This window comes from Diabrotica undecimpunctata, chromosome 1 (assembly GCF_040954645.1).
Source record: "Diabrotica undecimpunctata isolate CICGRU chromosome 1, icDiaUnde3, whole genome shotgun sequence".
Classification (NCBI taxonomy): domain Eukaryota; kingdom Metazoa; phylum Arthropoda; class Insecta; order Coleoptera; family Chrysomelidae; genus Diabrotica; species Diabrotica undecimpunctata.
The window spans coordinates 103552476-103571264 of record NC_092803.1 but is presented as its reverse complement, the minus strand read 5'-3'; the positions used below and the strand labels follow the sequence as shown (position 1 = coordinate 103571264).

Genomic DNA, 18789 nt, shown 5'->3' with positions numbered 1-18789 from the left:
CAACTAATGAATCAAAACAGCATGATCCTTCCCATGCTAATAACATTAATAAATAAAATTCATTAGATCTCTTCGAATCGCTGAGTGGAACGCGAATGGTTTAGCAGAGGTAATCCAATTCCTAAAAGACTACAAAGTAGATATCTTACTCATATCCTCTAAATATACTTTACAGAAATAAGTGCACTTACAATACCTCAGTACATAGTTTAACATACCAGCCATCCAGATGAAACAGCTTGTGGAAGATCAGCAACAATTACAAGGAATAATATAATTTATAACACCGTGACGGAACATAAAACAGATAAATGATACAAGCAAAATAATTAGTATCAGTGTCCCTACTTGGGAGTTTAATATTGTAGCAATGTACAGCCCTCTAAGACATAATCACAACTGAAGAATACAAAGAGATATTCAACACATCAACATAATAAATTGGGGAAAACTGGAATGTTAAACGTACCACTTGTGGCCCACTACTTATCACACCAAAGGGTAGAAACCTGATAGATGCCATCAATAGGATGAACTACTGGCTAACTGACTCAAATATACAGCTGGATCTACATGGTTTTTTTGTGATAAAAGGAATAGCAACAAACTAGACGGACATAGAAGAAAATTGGGATACCAATCACAGCATCACTCAGCACTCATATAATTAAACGACCTGAAATAGCTATGTTGACGTATCCTAAAACTAATTGGTGTAAATTCAAAAGTATGAGCGCCAAACAAATCTAAATCTTGAAATCAGATTAAAAGATAAAAATGATATAGGTAAAGTTATAAACAACCTCACCTGCCAAATTCAACAAGCTGCAAGTAGAGCTACACCACCAGTAACTCTTAATCAAGAAAATAAAAACAACACTCCAGACCATATTAGATAACTAATAGCTGAGAAATGGAGGGCAAGAGGTAGATGACATGATGGCAAAGAAGTCGGAATTTGAGTGACAAAGCCGAATACAACCGACAACAAGACAGTTACGATCAGCCTTACATTATGAATGCAATTCTACATTTGAACACTATATTAGTAGCTTATCAAAAGATGATCACAGAATCTGGAAGGCAACAAAGCACTTAAAAAGACGGCAATACACGGAGAAGAACAGACCACGAAAAAGAATCAACGAATCAACAAATACTAATCTGACATTTTTAAAGAACGCCAACCATATGATAATAATAACGAAAACTTAATAGAGACTTTCTGGATACATAGTATTGTCCTACCAATAAAACATTTCAATTCACTAGAAGTGAAACACAAAATAGAAAAATCCAACAACCACAAGGCACCTGCTCACAACAGGATTGATACTGAAAAATCTACCACGAAAGGGCATTGAAAAAAATTATGATTCACAAATCATGCAAACTTCCAGATAAAACGTCATCCTATCGATTAATCAGTCTGTTGCCTACAATTTCTAAAATATTCGAAAGGCTACTGATTGATAGATTAAAGAAGGATATTAACCTAGATGCAGAAATACCTACACAGTAGTTCGGATTTTGTGTGAGACATTCTATAACACAACAGACCCATAGAATAATAACAAAAATCCTCACTGCTATTGAGGACGCAATATATATATATATATATATATATATATATATATATATATATATATATATATATATATATATATATTGCACAGCTACGTTCTTAGATGTAGAGTCATTTGGTAGAGTAAGGCGCAATGGACTCTTATACCACCTTAAAAGCATCCTTTCAACTCCCTACTACCTCATTATACAATCTTATATCGAAGATCGCTACTGCCAAGTAAAATATAACACAGCGACTTCCACATACTTTCCCAATAATTCAGGGGCGCCACAGGGTAGGGTGCTAGTTCCTCTCCTTTACCTGATATTTACTGCAGACATCCCAACCAGAAATCCAACAGAAATCTCAACATTTTCCAATGGTGGCACCATAAAAGTTATCAAGGAGGACCCATCACGGCGCACACACCACACACACACACGCACACACACACACACACACACACACACACACACACACACACACACACACACACACACACACACACACAAACACACACACAAACTTTTATTGATAATTTTCAGTAAGTACTTAGTGAACTATATATTTTTACTTAATATTTTTTATTTACATATTATGACAATTATTTTAAAATTTAAATTTGATTTGAATGTCATTTATAAGTTTACATGATTTTTTTCTGTTTAAGAAGGTACTTACTTTCGGTGGCAAACCTATCCTATTAAATCTTAATCCAACATTAGGGAACTGTTCCATGATCGCCCTTTTTACCCTAGCTTTTTGCCTATCTATCCTTAAATAGTGAAAAGTTTCTGATACTAATTTAACTACCTAAAACAAATGAAAAACATGATTATAACGTTTGTTTTTTAAGAATTTTTATTGTACACAATTAAATATTTACAAAGGGACAAAAATGAAAAATATATTAATAAACACAAAAAGACAGATTCCAAATATGTACTTCTTAATCTAAAGAAGGAGCATGCATTTATTAATTTGATATGAGAGTACATTCATATTATTAATGGAGTTTTTCCATTAAATGGAAAACCGGAAAACTACGGAAATGTTTTCCAAAAAAACATTTCCGTAGTTTTTTTTTAAATCCGCTGCCGAGCAAAAATTACGATATTTGCTCCAACCAGTTATTTGGAACCAATTTTATTGCAGCTAACAGGTATATACGTGTATATTAACATGGGTTTGTGTCTCTGTCTTACAATAAGTAAGTATAGCAGCGTCTCTTTTTGGTGGGGAAAAGAAAGAGTGAGGAGTTTCAATGAGGAGATAGAGAGAGACAGATTGAACAACCGCAAGAAATCTTGTCGTCAGCACGCGCGGCCGCTATGGTCAGCCTATGTCAATATCGACGATGTAATATACTAAGGATGGGACCTATGAATAGATATTTGGGTCCAAAGTACCTGATAACAATGTCCGAATATTTATATATATATATATATATATATATATATATACAGGGATGAGTGCCTTAAGAACCGGCAAAATAACGCAAAAGATAGAAAAAATAATACGTTGTGAAATAAAAAGAGATGAAAGTAGTAGAGGTGAGAAATTATCCATATTAACCTATAATTTACTTTACATTACATTAGAATTATCGAAAATTTCCCACCTTTAGACGTTAGCTTATGAGCTGGTTGACTTCAGTCATAGTAATACGTACCACGTAATGTAAGTAAAAACAGTTTAAGTAGGTGTATTTTTTATCCAACATTAAAGTATTGATCAATAATAAACTATGATTTGAGACGTCGCATACACTCTTCTCAATACAGAATTATCATAGCTTGTTATTCTGTATTCGTCAACACAGAATTAATTATCAAATTACTACTAATTAAATTGTTTACTTACATTTGCTTTATTGCCTTCAATCAGTTTTTACTTTATGCGAAATTTAAAAAATTTAAATATTCGACGTCATATTGTAATATTGTAATATTGTAATATTGTCATGTCACTTGTAATATTATGACTGAGTCAACTAAATAGCTCATAAGCTAACGTCTAAAGGTGGGAAACTATCGATAGTCCTAATGTAATTTAATGTAAATTAGAGGTTTCTATCGATAATTTCCCACCTCTACTACTTTCATCTCTTTTTATTTCACGTGTTATGTTTTCTATCTTTTGCGTTATTTTGCCGGTATATATATATATATATATATATATATATATATATATATATATATATATATATATATATATATATATATATATGTATATATATGTATGTATACATGTACAATAATTATTTTCGTGTTATTACCACATTAAAAGATATAATGACGTGTAACATTGTAAAATTAAAAAATTATTATTTTTATAACATATATATTTTACAGGTACGTAGTTGCGCATCACACGCCACTGATATTAAAAATTTAACAAATTGATTGATTTACCAAAAAGAATACATTAAATTGTTGACTTAACACATATTACTTGTTTAACATTAAAATATCGGGGATAACCTTATTGACATTAATACTAGAAAGTCGGGCTTAGCATACCTACCTAGAAAGCCCGAAGGGATCATTTTGGCCCCAAGTTCCTAAATCAATAAAAGTTTAGAATTAACTATTTATTTGGGAATAAACAAAAAATAAAAATAAACAGTTTTAAGAAATTATATAAACTCCTGACGATAGAATTTGATTTAATTTTTTAGTTTCATTTTAAACATTTGGAACACCATACAGTTTGCAGTTTTTGGCATTTGCCACACATTGCCTTGTTACAGCCGTGGCACTCATTGGAAGTATGATTTCCTTTACAAAACATTTTTAACTGACATTTTTTTCTTTTTTGGCTAGTAACGGTGCTGGTAGTTGGTAAATCCGGTGGTGCTGGGTATAGTACCAGATTTCGGGAGGCAAGGTATGGAGCCCGTAATTCTTCACACAGCTGAAGAATAAACTTACGACGACTGATTTTACTTCCAGTAACTTCTTTATAAATAATCCATGCATTTATTGCTCCTAAGTCAAGAATGTTATAAAACACGTGCATTGGCCATCGTCTTGAAGCAACTTTTGTGGTATAAAGACGCGCCATTTGGTCCACTACATCAACCCCGTATTTTGTTTTATTATAAAAACTTACTGTTTGAGGAAGTTTTTTTCCATCGACAGCAACATCCACTGATTGATGTAATGAGCTCAACAAAAGCACATTTTTGTGACTCTTTCCTTGGTATGCAGTAAGTGTTATCTTTTCGTCGCTCTGGAATATATGGGTAACATATAATTCTCCATTTTTACTCTTTACGCTTAGAGGAACTTCCTTTCTGTTGCGATTCAAAGTACCCACAAGACTTGTTGATTTTTTTTGCAATGCCTTGGCCAATTTTAACGATGTAAAGTAGTTATCTGTCGTAACATTTTTGCCCTTTCCCAGTTGATTTTCCATTAACCGCAAAACAACATGTTCACCAACACTTGTATCTTTCTTGCGTAGATGATCAGTGCCAGTATAAGGGTAACCATTTACAATATATTTTGATTCCACGCATGTCAAAAGCCAAAATTTTATGCCAAACTTATCCAGTTTATTTGATATGTACTGTGTGAACGGGCACCTGGCTTTAGAAGGCAGTAGTTGTTCGTCCACAGTAAGGTTTATTCCCGGTTTGTAACATGCACCACTATTTTCTATAAATCCATTCCAAACCGCAGAGGCTAGAGCAAATTTGTCGGTTTTCAATCGTTCAGATCTCGTTTGCTTTATGTCAAATTTGAGATATTTTATAATATCCTTGAATCTGTCTCGTGGCATAGTTTGCCTAAAAAACTGAGGACCCCATACTTTTGACCACAAGCTATTGGTTGGGAAATTTTTGGCGCCGTAGACTCCTCTTGCGTACATAATAGCAAGGGCAGCCTCCAGTTCTTCCAAAGTTATAGTCCATGTGTCATTTTTCAAACATCGATGTGCTTCTGCAATAGTGCATTCTTTTATATGACGTAACATGCTGTCGTTGATTATTAGATGCCAAGCACTTACCACACAATTGTTCCTCACGTTCCTTTTTGCATACGACGTAGGACCTGATTCCTCTCGATAAATGTTGTGCTGAGCGCGGCGTCCTGTAATGAGCAAACATCCAATGAATATGAAGATACTAAAAATCATAATCTTACCAGGTACTGATCCAGAATCAATAACTTTCCACGTTGTTCCGTCTTTCGATTGTTCGGTGTCTCCGAATGAAATAGTTTTTCCTTGTTGACCTCTTTTTCTCTTGTGACTTGGCTTAGATGCACTTGGATTCACGATAAAATTAGCTGACTCGTGCTGTTGAGTTGTAGAAGCAGTGTTTACATAAATTGGTGAGTCTTGTACAATAAAACTTTCTAACTGCTCTGAAGCATCAGAGTCACTTGAATCATTATTTTGTGGTGGTACGTATTGTTCATCGTCTGACTCATTATTTTCTGCAAATTCAGATTCACCTCCCGAAACATCTTCTTGTATTTTTCGTATTTCTTCAAGAAGTTCAAGCTCTGATAGTCCACGACGAGACATCTTTACAGTCGTCTTGAATTTTCACAATTGAACGAATGTTTCAATATTCTAGAAACGAGAGTCAGCAGAACCTAATAAACCGCTCAATAAACAAAATACTTTCAAGGAACAAACAGTATGTAACAAAATACCTTCTAGGAATAAACGTACATAAACATAATTTTATCTATCCGACAGAAAGTTAAAAGAAATCGTCAAATTTCCGAGAAAACGATAATAATTAATACAGGGCCAGTTTGGTCCCTTCAGACTTCTATGGTAGGTTTGTTAGAAAATCCATTTAATAAATTTAGTAAACAATATTTTTTGCGTTAAATAAGACTTTGTATCAAAATATTAAAAGTCATAAAATATGAAATTATTATTGTGTCAAATAAAAGAACTACAATAACTTCAAATCGCAACAGGGGCCAAATTGGCCCCTCCGACTTTCTAGTGTTAATCACCTGTCAAATTCACGTCGGCCATTGTAGCTGATAATGTGACCTAGAGTTCCTTCGTTTATCAACTACATGTAAAAATGTCAACACATTCCATCGTTAGTGTATTACATCGTTGGTTAATATATACGTCTATGGTAACAGGATAGAACCCATACGTGCCCGAGCAGTAGCCGAATCAAGCGCTGGCGCGAGATCGATAGTGAATGGATTGAGTTGCTCTAATAAATCTTGACTAATTAAAAACTAAAAGGGGAAAACCAGTGGTTGGCTGTATACCATAGTTCAAAAAACTTACATAGAAGTAAGAACTTCTTATGTATAATGGTATATTTTAAAATTTATCCAAAAGGATTACAAATCTTCAAAATGTTTTCGGTCCAGTCGGACCATCATCAGTGGAAAAACCTGAAAGTATATTTCCACTTTAAAATGACAAAAAACATACGGTAAAATTTTGACTTAAATTACAAAACATGTGGAAAATACTTACATTAAAAAAAGTTGAAACTAGTTATGTAAAAAGATGTAGAGACCCTTCTCTTACATGAAAATCATGGTTAATTATAATATTTTAATTACACTGGCTCGATTTTACAAGATTTAACATGAACAGAACATACATCTTCCTAGCTCAAAAGAGAGGACAACTTTGTCCAACTAATAGAAATAGGCAGCTGATTAGGCCATGGACGAAGTAAAAATTTTTGTTAAAATTGTCAGGTCCTCAAGCCAGCGGAGAGTTGATTTTTGGCGACCACTTAAACAATAGTACAATAAGGATATTGTGTGTAAAAATTGTTTTAAAGAAATATATTGCTGTATTTAACCTGTTGTAAGAGGATAACATTAAATAAAATCCTTTGATTTTATTATGTGTATGAAAATAATGCATCCAATTCTGCAAATGGTTGTCAAAGTTAGCAAATTACTTCAATCACCAGACATAGATATTTGTGAAGCTATAGACGTTTCAAATTTAAAGCTTGCTTTGGAAGAATTAAGGATCGAACCATCTATATTTGATAATATTTCTTCCAAAGTAAAAGACACTTGTGATAAGCTGCAAATTGACATACTACGAGAAAACGTAAAGTTTAGTTTCTACTAGATTAGACAATAATGCTGAAATATGCTAATAGTGCTAAAGTGAAACTCTTGTATTTTATCCGCTTTTAGACCGAATGATTCAGTTACTGAACGATAAATTTGATTAACATTAAAATTTATATAATATATAACAAGCGAGTCTTCTACAGCTGGCGCCGCTTCTCGCATCCTAATTTCCAGCGTTTTCTGTCGAAGCAATCTTCAGTTGTTAGATCTCTCCAGGATCGTCTTGGTCTACCTCGTTTTTTTCTAGTTGGCGGAGTCCATTCTTCTATTTTTTTTTGGACATCTATTTTCAGGCATTCTCTGAAGGTGCCCATACCAGTTAAGTCTTTTGGCTTCGATTGTGTCTATTATGTCTAGATCGATTTCCATTTCTCTCCGAATATCTTCGTTTCTCACCCTATCAAGTCTAGTGAGCTGGCAACATCGTCTCCAGTAGTTCATTTCCATGGCCTTAATTTTTGATTTGTTTCTTTGGTTTATTTCCCAGAGTTCGGCGCCGTACAGCCCAATACTTTCTATTATTGTTTTATAGATTCTTCTTTTATTTTCTTTTGTTATTTTTTTATTCCATAATAGTCCGTGTAGCTGTCTGGTGGCTGATCTTGCTTGGCCAATCCTGGAGTGTATTTCTTCGCTACTTCCTGCTTTTGATGTTATTTGGACTCCCAAGTATTTAAAATTGTCTGTTGGTTTTATAGTTCCCATTTCGATTTGTAGGCTTTCTGGTTTTTCTCCTACAACTAAATACTCAGTTTTTTGTATATTAATTGTGAGGCCCCATTTGGTATAATCATCTTCCAGTTTTCTAAGCATGTAGCCTACATCACTCTCGTCTTCAGCTAGAATGGCTTGGTCGTCAGCGAAGTGTATCGTGTACAATCTATCATCTCCGATTGGGATGCCCATATTGCAGCACTTTCTTCTCCACACTGAGAGTGCCTCATTTAGATATATTTTGAAGAGTGTAGGTGCTATGCAGCAGCCTTGCTTTAGGCCATGTTGGCCGTCATATTTTTGTAGAGCTGTTGTACTGCTTGTATATTTTTTTTTTGCTTATTCCTTGTTTTTCCATTGCTACCCAAAGCATTGAAAGTGGTACACTATCGTATGCCTTTGTCAGATCTATAAAGACTATATGAGTTGAAAGGTTGTGGGCTAATCTTTTCTCGATAACTTGCTTTAGAGAGAATATACTGTCCATACAGGATCTGCCTGCACGAAAGCCATTCTGTTCTTCAACAACTGTCATCTCTTTTTCAATTTTGTTTTTTATTATTTTTCCATACAGTCTTGAGAGTGAATTTATGACACTTAGCTCCCTGTAGTTTGAACAATTCTTTCTATCTCCTTTTTTGTAGATGTTGTTAATATGTGCTTTTGTCCACTCCGGTGGTAAGTCGTGTCCATTATAGAATAAGGTGAAGACATACGCCAGTAATTCCCGTAATACTTGTGGGCTATGTTTTAATAATTCATTTGGTATACCTTGTGGTCCGCATGACTTCCGATTTTTTAGAGTTTGTATTGCATTCTCGACTTCCTGTACTGTTATTTCATCGTCTTCACTGAATTCCAGTTCATATGTTGTTGTACTGATGTTCGTGAATTGAGGTCTTATTTCAGTCAAAAGGTGTGAGTAGTGTTCGATCCAAGATCTTCTATTAAATCTATTCTACTCGTTTCTTTTCTGTTTGTTCTCAGATTTTTTACCGTTATACATTAAAATATATATATAAATATATATATATATATATATATATATATATATATATATATATATATATATATATATATATATATATATATATATGTATGTAATTGGTTGCTATTTTAACTTATTTATAAATTCAATTATTTTTGTATTAAAAAAATGTTTTCAAAATTATAAAAAAAAATTTCAGAGAAGCATTTATTAGATTAGGACATTTTTATATTAATTATTTTTAAGATGTATTAGCAGCAATTTTTATTTACTAAACTAATTTTTATTTGGTAAGTTAACAAAAATTTTTTTTCTTTCTAGTTCAACCTTGTAAGATATTTTGTCTTTTTTAGCTCTTGATAATAATTGTAAACACAATTGAAAGCTCGAGATTAAAAAAATAGTTAACCAATAGCCCTTTTATTGACTCCAACCCAACAATAAGTAAAATTTTTTGTCTTTACATGACAGAGAGATGTAAGGTCCAGTGACCAAATCATCACGACACAAATTGGCTTTTTACCGGTAGGATGCGCACATACACTGATACGCGAGCACTAAAAGCGGCACTGATCACAATGGCTGGGTGTTGTTGAAGGCGTAACTCCCACTGCTGTAGGCTCTGTCAGGATAGGTGAGGTAGGTCCAAGGGGTCATGTCGCTTCAATCTCTTCGCTTGTTGGTTGTTGAGAAGATTGTGTGCCAGGGTATTAGGATGCGCCCGCAACCTGTTTTGATATTGTTCAGAAGTTTTTTTGCACTCTTCAGAGACTGTTAGTACCTGAAGATCTCTATGTATTGCATCATTCTGGATATACCAAGGTGCATTAGCGATTGTTCTCAGAGTTTTGGATTGGAATCTTTGTATTATCATAATATTAGATTTGCTAGCTGAACCCCAGAGCTGTGAGCCATATGTCCAAATGGGTTTTATTATTGTATTGTATATCAGTAGCTTGTTGTCAATCGATAGGTGAGAGTTTTTTCCCAACATCCAGTAAAGTTTTCTGTATAAAATTCCCAATTGAAGCCTTTTCATCCATATATGTTTGGTCCAAGTTAGACGTTTGTCAAGGTGAATACCTAAGTATTTTACGTCATGCTTTTGGGGCAAAGGGTGTCCATTTAGGTTAACTTGTGGACATGTACCTCTTCTTAGAGTGAATGTAATTTGTGTAGATTTTGAGGGGTTTACTCTAATTCTCCAGAGTTTCAGCCATTCATTTGTTTTGTTCAGATGTAGTTGCAGTCTCTCTGATGCTATTATTGGGTTGCTATGAGAGGCCAAGAAAGCAGTATCATCTGCGAATGTTGCAAGCGTTAGGTTATTGCTTATTGGCAAGTCAGCCGTATATATCAGGTACAGAATCGGTCCGAGCACACTACCCTGAGGTACACCAGACAGGATGGGGTAGAGTTTTGTATAGGCTTCACTATATTTTACCAGATATCTCCTTTCTGTAAGGTATGATTGAAGCAGTTTAAAGTAAGGGTAAGGTAAATTTTTCTTTAATTTGTACAGAAGTCCTGTATGCCACACCTTGTCAAAAGCTTGAGAGGCGTCTAGAAAGGCTGCAGTACAATATTGCTTGTTCTCGAGACTACTTCTTATTGTTGTGTATAGTCTGTGAACTTGTTCTATTGTACCATGTTGGTTACGAAAACCGAATTGATGGTCAGGTATGAGACACTTTTCGTCCAATATTGGTTTGATTTTTCGTAGTAGAAGTTTTTCGAAGACCTTAGAGATGACTGGGAGTAGACTAATCGGTCGGTATGAGTTGACATCTTTTGGATCTTTACCAGGTTTTTGAATGAGTATAATCTGTGCCACTTTCCATTGCAGAGGGAAGTAATGCAGACTAAGCATGGCATTGAAGATCATAGTGATTATTCTGTAACAGTCATTGGTTAGTTCCTGGAGGATCTTACCCGTTATGAGGTCGAATCCCGGAGCCTTATTGGGTTGTATCTCATTCTTTATTATCTGTTTTACTTCTTTAATATTAAACTTGGTAATTGGTAGATCCATTTGATATGGAGCCTCAAGAAAAGAATTAAATGGTTCTTCTTGTTCTAATGGCACTACTCTGTTAAAAGGACTAAATACTATAGAAAGATGTTCAGCGAATGTCTCAGATTTTTCTGTGTCTGTTCTTGCCCATTTACCTTTGACATTTTTTAGAGGAGGTATGGCGTCTTGTGGACCTTTTACCTTTCTCGTCGCCTTCCATAGAGAATAATTGGTGTCTTTGGACGGAGTCAAATTTTCTAAGTAAGTTTGGATCCCCCTGTTTTTCTCTTCTTTTAATAGATTTTTGAGTCTTCTGGTAATTCTGTTTAAATTTTGTTTGTCAATAGGAGCGTGTGTGTTTTGCCACTTTTTCCTAAGTTTTCTTTTCTCATCGATCAGGTTTTTTGCACTTTGCGAACAGTTTATGCTTTCCTTCCATGTTGTTTGTTCAGGAGTAGAAATCCAACCTGCCTTTTGTATGGAGGTAGTAAGTTGTTGTACCGCATTTTCAATTTGTAATTCTGTTTTAAGTGGCAAGTTCGTTGGTATTTGTTCTGCTAGTGCGCTTCGGAATATTTTCCAATTTGTTTGATTATTGGTTAGGACTGGAGGCTTATTTCTGATTATGATTTTGGAGTCTAGGTCAATTCGAATGGGAGAATGGTCTGAAGAGAGGTCCCAGCATGATTCTATTGCTAAATAGTTAAGAGAGATACCTTTAATCACACAGAAGTCTAAGAGATCTGGTGTTTTATTTGGATCTGTAGGCCAATAAGTTGGTTCTCCTGTAGATATGTATTGTAGGTTGTTTCCTGTTATTGACTTCAGCAGTTGTCTACCCCTTGTTGTAATTACCCTAGAGCCCCAGTGATGATGTTTACAGTTAAAGTCTCCTCCTGCTATGAATTTGTGTCCAAGAGAACTGAAATAGGTGCTAAAGTTGTTTTCGTTGATTGGTTGACCAGGAGGACAGTAGACCGCAGATAAGGTAAGGTTGCCTAGCCAGTCTTCGATGACAATGCTAGTTGATTGCAGGTACTTTTCACTGAGCTTATTTAACTCATGGTGTTTTATATTAGATTTGATAATAATAGCTGTGCCACCGTGTGCCTTGTCATTTAGATGTTTTGTGTAGTAGACAATGTATTTTGGAATTTTGATATAGTTTTTGTCTGTTAGATGAGCTTCTGATACAAGCATAACATCAATTTTCTTCTCGTCGAGGAAAATTTTTATTTCTTGGATGTGGTTCATTAGGCCATTTGAGTTCCAGACGGCTATTTTAAGTCTGTGTTGCATTAGTGCATTTTGGAAATCATAGTCATAAGAAGATTAAGCATAGTGTCCATTCTCTCTACTAGTTTTGTCATCAGGTTTTCAAGGTTGGCAATTTTCGTTGAATGGTTTGAGCCGACATTAGTTTGTTGATTTGTGATTTCATCCGCTTGACTATTTCCTGAAGTTTTTTGAGCGTAAGAAACACCAGGGGTTACTCTTTGACTATTGGTTTCATGGGTGTCTGTTCTGTGGGTCTCTTGATTCTTTCTGAGTTGGGGGAATTTTTCTTTTTGTATTTGTTTGTATACGCTGCAGCCCTTATAGTTGGCCGGATGGTTTCCCATACAAAGTACACATTTTACGTTATTGCTGCGTTCTTTTCGTGGACAGTGTAAAGTAAGATGATTACTTGCACACTTTACGCATCTTGGAGGCATATGGCAGAATTTTTGTGTGTGACCGTAGCGTTGACATTTGGTACATTGGGGAACCTGACGTTTGGGATATGGTGGTTCGAAGGACACAATCATGTTCTGGAGTGCTCTCACATCATATATGTCTTTATTATTTGGCTTGGTTTTTAATTCTATATAAAAGAGCGGAAGCGCTATTTTGGATCCATTCTTATATATATTAGCTATGTTGGTTACTTCGTGTCCCATTAATCCTAGCTCATGTACTAAAGCGTCTTTATCTGCTGTCTGATGCATATTACGAAGCACAACTCGGAATGTTCTTTCTTCCTTTGTTTGGTAGGTGTAATAATGTGTATTTTTCTCATCGAGTGCTTTGGTTATGTTTCGGTAATATTCAGAAGTTGAGGGCTGGATCTTTACTTGGTTGTTATAGAGACATTTGATGGAATATCCCAGAGGGGATATTGTTTCTAACAATTGTCGAAGAGGTTGTATATCACCTACATCTGAAACAAATATGGGTGGGGGTTGAATACTTTCTTTAACTGCATCAGTTCTGGTTTGGTTGGTCTCATCAGGTACTTCATCTAAGCTAGCAAATCTATTAGACGTTGGTGTGGGTGCTTTGAGCCAGTAATCGCTCATTATTGTTTGTTTTAGTTGTTTATTACCTCCAGGGCTGTCATTTCTTGCTCGTTTGTGGGCTTGAACAGTTTTCCATTCTTGATCTTGGTTTTCTTGGCTATCTTGTGGATTAGCGATGTATATTTGTGACGGTAGATAAGAAGAAGAAGAAGAAGCATGATTAGAAAGAAAAGAGTTACCTGGTTGTTCATGTTGATTCTCAGTTGACTCTGTCTCTTGGAGTACTATATTGGTTGAGCAATTTTCATTCCTTTGATGTTCGCTAGACAAGGTTCTGTTGCTCGATGGTTGTTGCATGGTAGTTATTTGCAGATTAGCAGTGTGTTTTTCTGAAGTTGAACTTCTCAGCGGAGATCTGCTCACTTTGTTTGAATTTAAGAACGGATTGTCTATGTCCATCCTGTATCACGATTAAATATTCTATACATCACGAACAATTATTTATGATACGCCTATGACTTTTATTTACCGGTATTTGGCGTTTGGAAATAGCACTTGTTTTATTTTGTTTGCGTTTTTAGAACACTGATAATTAATATTAGTAATTAACGATATAGTTTCCAATAAGAACTGGTTACTATAATAATAGATATTTTTGTACTAGAAAAACAAATTTATGCGACCGTCTCCAGCAAAGGTTGGAACGAGACTCCAATATATATATATATATATATATATATATATATATATATATATATATATATATATATATATATTTATTAACGAAATAGCCCATCTCCGATACGTCATAATTCTTAGAAGGATGAATCTAGAAAACGTAAGAATCGGCATTTCAATAGCGCCCGTCTTTCGATGCGGTTTCGATGAGACGAATTAGAGGTGGGAATACCCCAGAATATTCTCGAACATAATACTTTTGGTATATATATGTAACGATGTTATGAGTTAGTTTTAGTTGATAAGAGAGTACCGAACTGTAAACTATAAATAAATATATTTATATAAATTCGAACCGCTCGTTTTATTTAATCTCGTCACCAAACTACAGTTGGTGTCCGGTGTGAGATTTAGAAATAAATTCAGCAGTGATTGCTAAATAAAAAAAAAGACTTTTGAACTTTTGAAAAGTATTGTCCGCCGGGAACATCCGCGTAGTTCGGTAGTGATCTTTGTACGAAACAACATTTAAAAAGTATGTGTGTGCCTGACCAAAGATGCTGCTAGTAGAACTTTCAGTAAAACAGTTGCGTGAGCAATTAGAAGAACGCGATGAAGACTGCAGCGGGTCCAAGAAGATACTCCAAGAACGACTGAAGACTGTCCTCAACAAGAATGGAGAAGACCCAGAGACATTCCAGTTCTAGTCAGCGGAAGAAGCAGTTTTAACGAAAATAAAAAATGTATCGCAAATGATAGAAGAAACTTCTCAAATTATTAAAGAAACAGCTAGACAAAACGACGAAAAATTCGAAAATATGTCTAGAAGATTCGACGAGAAATTTGAAAATGTTTCTCAAATGATGGAAGAAACTTCTAAAAAGAACAATGAGAAATTTGAAGAAGTTTCTAAAACATTCGATAAAGTAGAAGAGAAGATCAAACGACACATAATATGAGATTCAAATTGCCACCATTTGATGGAAAGTCTTCCTGGTCCATATACCTTAGACAATTTGAAGCTATTGCGACAGCCAATCATTGGACAGAACAAGAAAAAGCTGTTTCCTTAACTGCTGCTTTACGAGGTGATGCTGCGGATATCCTAAGATCGATTCCTAAGGGTCAAGAAAAATGTTACCAGACCTTGTTCACTCGACTAGACAAACGTTACGGAGATGCCCATCTACAACAAGTCTACAACGCGCAACTAAGAGGTAGAATTCAACGAGCAAGTGAAAATTTGCAAGAGTTTGAAGCAGATGTTGCTCGTATAGTGCGGTTGGCTTATCCGGAGGTACCAGACAACATTTTGGAAGAAATTACTGTAGATACCTTTGTCAATGGGTTAAAAGAAAGTGAATTACAGAAAGCTTTACGACTCGTAAGACCAAAAGTTCTAGATGAAGCGCTCGCTATTGCCTTGGAACATGAAACAGCTAGTCAAACTTCACGGAGCCATCGAGTAAGAACCATTGAGAAGGCGACGAACCAAACGATGAACGTCTGGAAGAAATGGTACGAAAAGTAGTTCGTAACACGATGCCGAAGAGACGCGAGTCCAGATGTTGGAATTGTGGTGACGTAGGTCACATTCGCCGTAATTGCAAGAAAATCGTCGGAAAACTAGAACGGGTCGACACCAAGGGGCAACTGCCGACCTCGAGAAACACAGCCCCCATAGTAACTGTTAACATTACGTCCTCCGGTGGAATTCATAGCTTGTACATGGAGGGTCGTATCAGTAATATATGTACATCGTTTTTGGTAGATACAGGTGCAACAAGAACTATTGCACGTCCAGAAGTTGTACGAGGCCATCTTAAATTATCGCCTGCAACAGTAAAGGTTAGAACAGCAACTGGTGAGATAATTAATGCATATGGCGAGGCTAATATGTCAGTATCCATTGGCCAGACTACAGTGAAACATAGAGTATTAATTGCAGAGATCTCCGATGAGTTCATATTGGGGATGGATTTACTAAGGAAAGTTGGGGCTGTATTGAATGTCAAAGGTGGAGTTCTCGAGATCAGTGGTGAAGAGTTGCCGTTTCATGAAGACAAAGAAGATGTTATCAGCTTCATAACTACTTGTGACGTAACGATACCTGGTAATAGTGAGACAATTTTGATGACCAGACCTGATGGTTACTGAAGAGAGGGAAGTTTAAGGATGGTCGAAGATGTGAATAATGCCGAGTTCCTAACGGCAAGAGCTTTGGTGAGAATTCGAGCTGTCGTTTCTGTAAGAGTTATGAATTTAAAGGGAACTGCTATTAAGTTAAGTAAAAGAACTTTGATCGGACAGTGTGTTCCCGTGGTTTCGATTTGTTCCATGAATACTAATGAGAAACCGTCGAAATCTAAGTATCCAAAGGAGCTTGTTGAGACGATGATTAAAACGTGCCAAGATCTTGATGATGAACAAACTAAAAAAGTGAAGTCTATGCTGATAGAATTTCAAGATGTTTTTGCCATCGATAAGAAGGAAAATGGCAAAACAGGCATAGTAAAGCATAAAATTAATACCGGAGACGCTCAGCCAATCAGACAACAACCTAGTCGACTTCCATTTGCGAAACTAGATGAAGCCCAAGACATCATCAAAGATATGAACAAACAAGGGGTAATTGAACCATCAAATAGCCCATGGACGACATCACCAGTAGTGCTAGTAAAGAAGAAAGATGGTTCAACACGTTTTTGTATTGACTACCGACAGCTCAATGCAGTAACTAAAAAAGATAGTTATCCTTTGCCCAGAATAGACGATACTTTGGATACACTTTCTGGTTCTCGTTGGTTCTCCACACTCGATCTGAAAAGTGGATATTGGCAAGTAGACATGGAGCCAGCTGATCGTGAAAAAACCGCATTTTCGATAGGATCAGGGCTTTGGCAGTTCACAGTTATGCCCTTTGGTTTATGTAATGCCCCGGCCACATTTGAAAGATTAATGGAGGCAGTTTTAAGAGGTCTAACATGGAAAACATGCCTGGTTTATTTGGATGATGTAATTGTAGTTGGAAGATCCTTCGATGAACATGCCAATAATCCAACAGAAGTCTTGCGGGCAGCGAATTTGAAGTTGAGTCCGAAGAAATGTCACTTTTTTCGACGAGAAGTGAAGTACTTGGGACATATTGTAGCAAGTAATGGTGTAACAGCTGATCCTGAAAAACTTGCAGCAATTAAGGATTGGCCAGTACCAAGAGATAAACACGAAATTAGAAGTTTTCTTGGCCTATGTACATATTACCGACGTTTTGTCAAAGGATTTGCCAACATCTCCAAGCCATTAACAAAGTTGACAGAAGAAGGCAAAGAATATACATGGAGCGAAGAGTGTCAAAGAGCTTTCGAACACTTACAAATGGCTCTGATCAGCGCACCGATTTTAAGCTACCCTAGACAGGCAGGAAAATTTGTGTTGGATACCTATGCACGCAACAGTGCAATAGGAGCTGTTCTTTCCCAAATCCAAAATGGACAGGAGAAAGTCATCGCTTACTTTAGCAAAGTTTTGTCGAAACCAGAAAGAAACTATTGCGTTACCAGGAGAGAATTGCTAGGCGTAGTGAAGGCTTGTGAGCATTTCCATAAATACTTGTATGGCAGAAAGTTTCTTCTTCGCACGGATCACGCTGCTCTAAAATGGCTCCTACAATTTCGTAATCCAGAGAGCCAGATAGCAAGATGGTTAGAACGATTACAAGAATATGATTACGAGATCGAACACAGGGCTGGAAGAGTTCATTTAAATGCTGATGCGCTTTCGAGACGGACGTGCAGTGAAAATTGTAATCACTGTCTTAAATTAGAAGAAAGATTTTGCCCCGTGAGACGCACCACCGTCATTAATGATCAATGGCAGCCTCAACAGCTATAAGACGCTCAAGCAGATGATCCATCAGTTGATTGTACCTAAAAGTAAAGTGTCAGAAGTATTGCGCCAGTTACATGACGGTGCATCAGGTGGACACTTTGGTATTACGAAGACTCTGCAAAAGGTTCGAGAACGGTTCTATTGGGTGAACTGTAAAGATGATGTAAGAAGATGGTGCCGGAAATGTGAACTGTGTGCAACTAATAATGGTCCAGTTGGTAAAAAGAGGACACCCATGAAACAGTACAATGTTGGTAGTCCTATGGAAAGAGTAGCAATCGACATTGCAGGTCCACTTCCAGAGACAAATGATGGAAATAAATATATCCTGGTAGCCATGGATTATTTTACGAAATGGACTGAGGCCTATGCGATACCAAATCAAGAAGCTGCTACCGTTGCAGAGGTACTTGTTAAAGAATTCTTTAGCCGATTTATGTTCCCTTGGAGATCCACTTCGACCAAGGGCGAAACTTCGAGTCAAACCTTTTCCAAAACGACAACCCTGCATCCTCAATCAGATGGAATGGTCGAGAGGATGACCGAACGATGGGTAAACACCTGTCCAA

General features: G+C 36.1%; 1 protein-coding gene across 2 annotated transcripts in view; it reads right to left on the bottom strand.

Annotated features, from left to right (window-relative positions):
- Window positions 1-18789, bottom strand: part of Pi4KIIalpha (phosphatidylinositol 4-kinase II alpha) — a 115926-nt gene that overhangs the window by 31254 nt on the left and 65883 nt on the right. For both annotated transcript variants that reach the window (XM_072545690.1, XM_072545701.1), the window contains exon 4: window positions 2249-2380. In XM_072545690.1, the coding sequence (XP_072401791.1) occupies window positions 2249-2380 (132 nt within the window). The remainder of the gene's footprint in view (window positions 1-2248; window positions 2381-18789) is intronic.